The sequence below is a fragment of the Cebus imitator genome, unplaced genomic scaffold (assembly GCF_001604975.1).
Source record: "Cebus imitator isolate Cc_AM_T3 unplaced genomic scaffold, Cebus_imitator-1.0 Scaffold70, whole genome shotgun sequence".
NCBI classification, from domain to species: Eukaryota; Metazoa; Chordata; class Mammalia; order Primates; family Cebidae; genus Cebus; species Cebus imitator.
In genome coordinates this window covers 3413549-3421267 of record NW_016107385.1, presented here as the reverse complement: position 1 = coordinate 3421267, position 7719 = coordinate 3413549, and the positions used below count along the sequence as shown (strand labels likewise).

Below are 7719 nucleotides of genomic sequence, written 5' to 3'. Positions count from 1 at the left end.
TGCTCCCAGCTGCTGCGCTCAGAGCCTTTTCCTCTCCACTTCCTGTTCACACATGGGGGGGCGGGAAGTGGAGGGAGGAAGCTGGGGGAGGCGTGTAGGGGGGACCCATTGAATAAAAGGAATTAACCGTTTCCCTCCTCTGACCTCTGGGAATTTCCGCCTGTGAAAGTGTCTCGAAGAATCAGTAGGGCTGGGGGAGTGGAAGGGAGCTGCGCCCCCTCTTGGCACCCTTTCCCCACCCGGTGGTGGTGGGGCCAGACAACTCCCTCTGGGCCCCTAACCTTTTGTTTCCCTGGCGCCAGGGGGCAGCGCCAAGAGCGTCCTGGAGCCTGATGGCCTCGGAGCCCCCTCCCAACCATTGGGGTGGGTGCCAGGCTCCAGCCTGCGACCCGAGCCTTTTGGGGGAGGGGCAGGAACGAGAACGGGTGGTCTCGGAGGAATGAGTTCACACACCCGAGCTGGCCAGGTTGAGCCCCACGCCCTCTCCAGAGCTGATGCCTTGGCCAGTCGGCCGTAGTTGACAGAAGGGAGGGAGGCCGGGCCAGCGGGGCCTGGGACTCTGGGCCGGCACACCCTCCGGCGGCCACACCCCCAGGAGCAAGGGCAGGGAACGGTGGGCTCGGGAAGCCGGTAGGCGGCGCCCCCTAGCGCCCGCTGCAGACTCGGCTGGGCGGCCCCCAGGGCCCTCTCCAGGGCGGGCCTCAGGAAGCACCTGCTCCCCAGGACCAGTGGCCGCCCTGCGTCTCCCCCAGGTGGCTTCCTTGTTTACAGGCCTCCTGCCCTGGTCCCAGCGTCACTGCCTGTGGCCACTCCTCCTATTTCCAGTGACCGCTCCAGGAGCAGCTCATTCATCTTGGCCCCTGCCCACACAGCTGCTCCCCCATCCCACCCCCTTCTGGTCCTCCCCCAGGCTTAGGGCCAAAGCCCTGAGGGCCTCCGTTCTGCTCTCCATTCCAGGCCTTGCTTGGTTTCCAGGGATCTGAGAGCTGTGGCTTCCCGTTGCCCTGACTCACCGGAACCCTATTCTGTCCCTGCCAGGGAAGCCTGGGGCCTTTTCCCAGGAAAGAGGAAGCAGCCTAGGACCAGATGGGCTGGTTTAGAAGAAGACAGAAGGGGCAAGGGTGTCTCAGGCTGCTTTAGCCAAGCCCTCTGGGAGCAGGGAGCAATAGGGCAGCGTTTGTTTAACTACCATGTATTAGGCACCCATTATGTGCAGACAGAAGCTCCAGTCTGTTTTCTCTAAGTAAGAAAGTGACCCCTCCAGCAGCAGGCCAATGCCTTATACTCAGTACTCATTGATGCCGGGACAGAGACCCTAAGCCCTCTGCTGACTATGGCTAGCTGTAGGAGAGCCTAGGCCACATGGGGAGAAGGAAGCAGGAGCCCTCCACACCCCCTGGGTCGGTGGGAAGAACAGGATTAGGATGCCCTCTACTCAATGGGACCCCTCCCCCACATCCCACATCCGCTTCCACTCCTGCTTCTGAAGGAAGATGGGAGCCTGAGGAGTCATTTAAAAAAAAAAAAAAAAAAAAAAGAGGGTTCTGGCTAGGGGAGGTGGCTCATGCCTGTCATCCCAGCACTTTGGGAGGCTGCGGCAGGTGGATCACTTGGAGTCAGGAGTTTGAGACCAGCCTGGCCAACATACTGAAACCCCATCGCTACTAAAAATACAAAAATTAGCCAGGTGTAGTGGCGGGCACCTGTAATCTCAGCTACTAGGGAGGCTGAGGCAGGTTAATCCTTGAACCCAGGAGGTGGAGGTTGCAATAAGTCGAGATGGTGCCACTGTACTCCAGCCTGGGCAACAGAGCAAGACTCCATCTCAAAAAAAAAAGGGGGGGCAGGGTTCTTGCTCTGTCACCCAGGCTGAAGTGCAGTGGCACAATCATAATTCACTGCAGCTTCCACCTCTTAGGCTCAAGCAATTCTCCTTCCTCAGCCTCCCAAGTAGCTAAGACCACAGGCATGACACCTGTGCCTGGCTAGGAAGGGGATTAGGCTGGAAGGGAAGCAGCCTGCAGTGGCCAGCGAGGTTGACCTGACTGCAGAAACTGTTTTGCCAGCTGATAGATCACACCCACAGAGCTGGACAGTGCACCGTGAACGCCAGTCCATGGGGCAAAGAGTGCTCTGCTGATGTCACAGAGAGGCCCTGCTCCAGGACTCCCTAGGACTTAGCCACATCTAACGATGTGTAATTTGTGGGGAGGAGCAGGTCACAAGAACAAGATGAGAAGAAAATATGTCTGCCAAAGGCCATGGGTACAGGCTGCAGCAGTTTCACCTCCATACTGGGCCTCAACATTGTGGTTAGAGGGCAGACAGTGGGGCATCTCAAAGCTGGGCAGGAGCTGGGAAGGCAGGGATCCAAGCTGGCAGAGGGGCAAGCAAAGTCTAGCATGCGTGAGGGCTACTGGAGGGAGGAGGAAGAAGGGGCTTTAAGTTATGGTTAGACAGTGGAGACTCCAAGAAAATTCTTGGGACAAGTTGGGAGGGAACAGACTGAGGAAGCACTAATGGAGGGAAATCACTGCTCCCAGCTGCCCAAAAGCAGAGGATTATGTGGGGAGCAGCACCATCTGCTGGCCAAACAGAAGAACAGCCCCTGCTTCATAATTCGGGCTGGTTGGCTGCAGTCCCCCAACGAGCCCTGGAGAGGTAGAGTTGGGGGACAAGATAAAGGACTGCGTGCCAAGGCTTGGAGGCATGTAGGGCCTGGCAGCCTCCCTGTGACACTCCAGCCCTGCCTGAAGATCACTCACATGCTGCTCAGCCCAGCATAGACACAAAGCCACGAGTGCAGTGCAGACAGTTTAATGCTGTCCACCTCCATCACCATCACCCACCACCCTCCACAAGGCCCTTGGCCCCAGCGCACCCCTCACATGGAGCCCCAGACAGTGTGCACAAAAGCATGCCCCCACTAGCATCACCTTCTCACCCAAAGCCCAGGACTCTGAAGGCTTCCCTCTTACTTCTGGAACATCTAGAGGCAGGAAGAGAAGGCTTCTTCTGAGGGAGAAAAGCTGGGGGGCCAGAGGTCAAAGGGTGAACAGACAGAAAAAAGGTGCTGTCTCTAGAGAAGCTGAACAGGGTGTGTGTGGGGAGTGACAGGGACAGGAGAGCCGCGAGAGGTAGGGGGTGGTAATAGGGTCAGATTTCTGACTTCTCTAGCTGAAGGGCCTCGACCAGGAGGCAGGCTGGTGGCCTGGTGTAACTGCAGCTCTGAAGAACAGCATGAAAAGCTGGCAGAATACACTCACACCCAACACCTCCTGGCCAACAGTGCTACTTCTACTCCTGTCAACGTGGTCACAGTCTGGCAATTGCAAGATGACTGAGCATAGCCTAGGAGGCGGCCTTCCCAAATGGGTTCAAGCCACTGCTCCCCACTCTCTGCCCCCCATCAGAGGCAACACCCTCCTACAGCCAACTGAGCTGCTCCTCCTCGTAGTGCTGGGGGTCGATGAAGGGCCGGTCGATAGAGCGGATCATCAGCTCCCCACAGTACACACACTCAGCGGCCACGAGCTCATCCAGGTCAGCCTTGAGCTGTTCCCGGCTGGGGCCCCCGGTGGCAGCCCCACCCTCGGCCTCTTTGGCCCGGGCAGAGCCCTTAGCTGGGGGTGGAGCAGCCCCCAGCTTCCTCTGCAGCTCCTCCAGCCGGGCCTGCTTATAGGCCGGCAGGCCAGGTCGCACAGCCTGCAGCAGGCAGTCAGCATGGAACATGTGGCCACAGAGGAAGAGGTAAAAAGGGCGGTTGAGCAGGGGGAAGTCGCAAGTGGCACATTTGTCCTGGGGCTCCACAGTGCCGTAGCGGCCCCGCAGCTCCTGCAGGTCTCGCCGGATGCGCTGGGCACTGGCTGTGGCCTCTTCCATCTCCCGCTGCAGCTCCTGGATGTGGTGGTTGTAGGCCTTAAGTGAGCTGCAGATCGCCTCCTTGAAGTGGTCGATTGTAACGAAATCAGGAAAGAAAGGCAGCACATCCTCAATCTTGAGCAGGGGGCAGCTAGCCAGGCAAGCCATGGCCGTCTGCACATCCTCCTCCTCCTGCACCACGTGCCGTGCGATCTTCAGCCACAGCTTCTTGCGCAATTCCTCATCCTCCTCGGGCAGGTCTGCACACTGCTTGGCCAGGTCCACATCCACCTGTGGGGAGAGGATGGGCATTAGGGCCAAGGCCCTCCCTGCCCAGCAGGAAGACTATGGGAGAGAGAGAGATGCTGGAGGATAGGCCCCGAGGCAGGATTCCCAGCATTCCTGGAGGCAAGGGGGCCTGCGTCTGACACAACTATGTAAAAGCAACTTAAGAGTAGTAGGGCTTCAATTTTAGTGAAGTTAAAAATCACCTGGGAAACATTCAAAATACAGACTTTTGAGCCCCAGCCCCAGACGTTCTGATTTAGTAAGTCCTGGGTTCAGGCCTAGAAATTTGCACACTAAATAGCACTTAACGTGATGCTAAGGCAGGTGACAATTCATGGTTTGAGAAGCATAACTCAGCACCTTCCTCTTCTGCTAATGTGTATGTACCAGGCACTGTTCTGAGTACCTTTCTTTTTTTCTTTTTGAGACAGAGTCTCACCCCGTCACCCAGGCTGGAGTGCAGTGGCATGATCTTGGCTCACTACAACCTCCACCTCCCAGTTCAAGCGATTCTCCTGCCTCAGACCCCTGAGTAGCTGGGATTACAGGTGCGTGCCACCACACCCAGCTAATTTTTGTATTTTTAGTAGAGACAGGGTTTTACCATGTTGGCCAGGCTGGTCTCAAACTCTTGACCTCATGAGATCCGCCCGCCTAGGCCTCCCAAAGTGCTGGGATTACAGGTGTGAGGCACTGCGCCCAGCCCTGAATACTTTTCATACAGAGAACTTTATCAACCCTATGAGGTAAATGTACTGTAACACTGACTCCCTTTTATGGCCGAATAATCTGAGGCACAGAGTTCAGAAGCTAGCCCAGGGTCACATAGCTTAGTAAGTGACATAGCCAGAATTCAAATCTGACTTAACAGTCTGAGCTCTTAACCTTCCCTCTGCAAGAGAAGCCGGCGCCCTCTAGCTATGCTCCCGGCCAAGCCCTTCAGCATCTAAAGCTACTGCTCTTCGGGTCCCTCTCCCTGCTGGGGTCAAGGCGCACTGGCTTACCTGCAGGGCCAGATCCACGGCCTCCTCATACAGCTCCAGGACCTTGTAGACGTGGACACAAGCGCGGTGGTGGCCATGCTCGGCACAGAGCCGGAGTGCATACTTGAGATCATAATGCACCCGGTGTGGGCTGGCCCCAGCCTGCTCGAGGTAGGCCAGCAGTGAGTCTGGCCGGCCGCGGGCGTACAGTGACAGCAGGTAGTTGTGGATGGCCTGCTCAGTCTCCCCCAGCACATTCACGCAAAACTCCATGTAGCGGATGGCCTGGCTCACCTGCTGGACCTCACCACCCTGGCTGTAGTTCACCAGGGCAGGGATGAGCTGCCGGGCATCTAGCCGGCTGCCCAGCTCCATCCAGGCATCTACCAGCTGGCGGGGGATGTGACGGATGAGGATGGGCGAAAACTTGTAAAAGAGCTGGGGGTCGCGGTGGCGGGCGAGCACGGCCAGGGCCTCCTCGTAGGCTTCGTGCTGACAGTGGTAAGCCACCACGCGTTCATAGTCCTGCATGATCACAGCAAAGTACACCATGTGCTCTGTGTCCCCATGACTGGCGAGCAGCTCATGGATAGAGGCCCGGCTGGCAAAGAGCCACTCTTTGTGGCGGGGGCTGCTGAGGAAGGCACGAAAGCATTCCTTGGTTTCTCGGTAGAGGGTCAGGGCCTCTGGGTCACCCTGCAGAGCCCCAAGCCGGCTCAGGTAGAGCTCTGTCAGCCAGGTGGTCAGCAGTGTGGCCTGGGTACGCTCGGCTGGCTTCAAACTGGCCAGTTTTCGCTGGAGGAACTCAACCAGAGCCTCCTCCTGTCGGGCCTCCAAGAACTTGAGGGCAATCTCCTCAAAGTAGCTCTGGGTCAGGGCGTAGCAGCGGGCGCTCTCCAGGTAGCGACGCTGGCGAAAGCAGAAATCAGCCTCCCGGGACAGGACTGTGTCCAGGCAGTCGGGCCTCTCTCGACAGTACTCTTTGGCCAGATCAAAGCGGTTCATGTCCAGGTAGGTGCGCCAGACATCCCGGGCCTCCCGCTGCACATGGTAGCGGAAGACAGCCCGCTCAGTGTAGGCCCACAGCTGGCCTGTGGAGGAGTCCTTCACCATGTGCTTCAGCGGCCCAAACTTCTCCAGGAAGTGATCCCGCAGCACCACCTGCCCGGTCAGTGTGCACACTGCCTCCACCCGGTCTCCCAGCAGCAGCAGGAAGTGGAACTGGGTCAAGACAATGGCTAGGGGTGGGCTGGCCCCAGGCCCTACCCCCTCTGGGTACTCCCAGACTCGCTCCTCGCTCAGCAGAGAGTCAGGGCGCCCACAGTCCAACGCCCCATACAATACACCATCCCCCATCATCCAGGCAAAGGCCCGAGGTGCAGAACGCAGCTTGGGGGTGTAGAAGGCCAACTCACTGTAGCCCAGGTTGCTGGGAAACTCACGGAATGGGGGTGGGTGGTCCGTGTAAGCAGCAAAGAGCCCTGAGAAACCCTGGGCCTCAGCCCCCTCTGCTGCTCGGCCTATAAACTGGAAGAGGCGCTGTCGAGTGGTGGCAATAACAAAGCTACGCCCATCAGGGCCCCGCTCGGCTTCAAGGGAGCACACAGGCGCTGGACCCCCTTCTTCATTTAGCACGTACAATGGGCGAAAGTAGAGATCTGGAGCAGGGCCGAAAAGCCCACCTTCGTTGGCTGAGAGCTCTGCTTCGAAGATCTGGCCTTGAGCAGTCCCGACCAGGATGGGGCCTGTGCTGCTCTCAGTGCCCAGTGCCTTGTTCCAACCCACACTCTCCACCAGCTGCCCCTTCCAGCGTGCTAGTGGCCGTACCTTCTGTCCATTTCGGTTCACATAGAGGACCTCTGTGCTACTCAGAGCAATCAGCAGATGAGAGCCTGGAGTGGGGAGAGCATGGCACCCCAGTGGATACTGCCATTCCCACCCTCAGTCTCCTCCTGGCCCCCACAGCACCCTCAGAGCCCACCCACCGAGGCAGTGACTGACCCAAAAGCCCCCTCCTCGGATCCACTGCCACTTACCAGTATGGTCAAGGAACATCTTGTGAACCTTTGCGTCATCCTTACGTCCCAGTTCCACATGGTTGGGCTCATTTGCCTTGCCCAGGTCAATGCTGTGAGGACAAGAGTCATCGTCACTCTAGAGAGGGGAAGATCCTTTTTTGGATCATGACCTCTCTGATAATCTGATAAAAGCCATAGACTTTCTTCGCTGAAATCTACATCTACGCATAAATGCTGAATACAGGCCAGGTGCGGTGGCTCAGGCCTGTAATCCCAGCACTTTGGGAGTTCAAGGTGGGTGGCTTGCTTGAACTCAGGAGTTTGAGACCAGACTGGGTAACAAGGTAAAATCCCGTCTCTACAAAAAATACAAAAAAATGAGCCAGGTGTGGTGGTGCACACCTGAGGTCCCAGCTATTCAGGAGGCTGAGGTGGGAGGATCACCTGAGCCCGGGAGGCAGAGGTTATAGTGAACTGAGACTGTGCCACTGCATTCCAGCCTGGGCAACAGAGTGAGACCCTATTTAAAAAAAAAAAAAAAAAGTGCTGCATAGTTACTCATTAAATAT

General features: G+C 57.4%; 1 protein-coding gene across 1 annotated transcript in view; it reads right to left on the bottom strand.

Moving 5' to 3' along the window:
* Positions 1-2801: 2801 nt before the first annotated feature.
* The window catches only part of VPS18 (VPS18 core subunit of CORVET and HOPS complexes), an 8855-nt gene continuing 3937 nt past the window's right edge, over positions 2802-7719 (bottom strand). Inside the window, exons 3-5 of the mRNA XM_017530980.2 lie at positions 7169-7260; positions 5154-7024; positions 2802-4152 (exon numbers count right to left, since the gene is read on the bottom strand). Of these exons, the coding sequence (XP_017386469.1) occupies positions 3427-4152; positions 5154-7024; positions 7169-7260 (2689 nt within the window). The 3' untranslated portion in view covers positions 2802-3426. The remainder of the gene's footprint in view (positions 4153-5153; positions 7025-7168; positions 7261-7719) is intronic.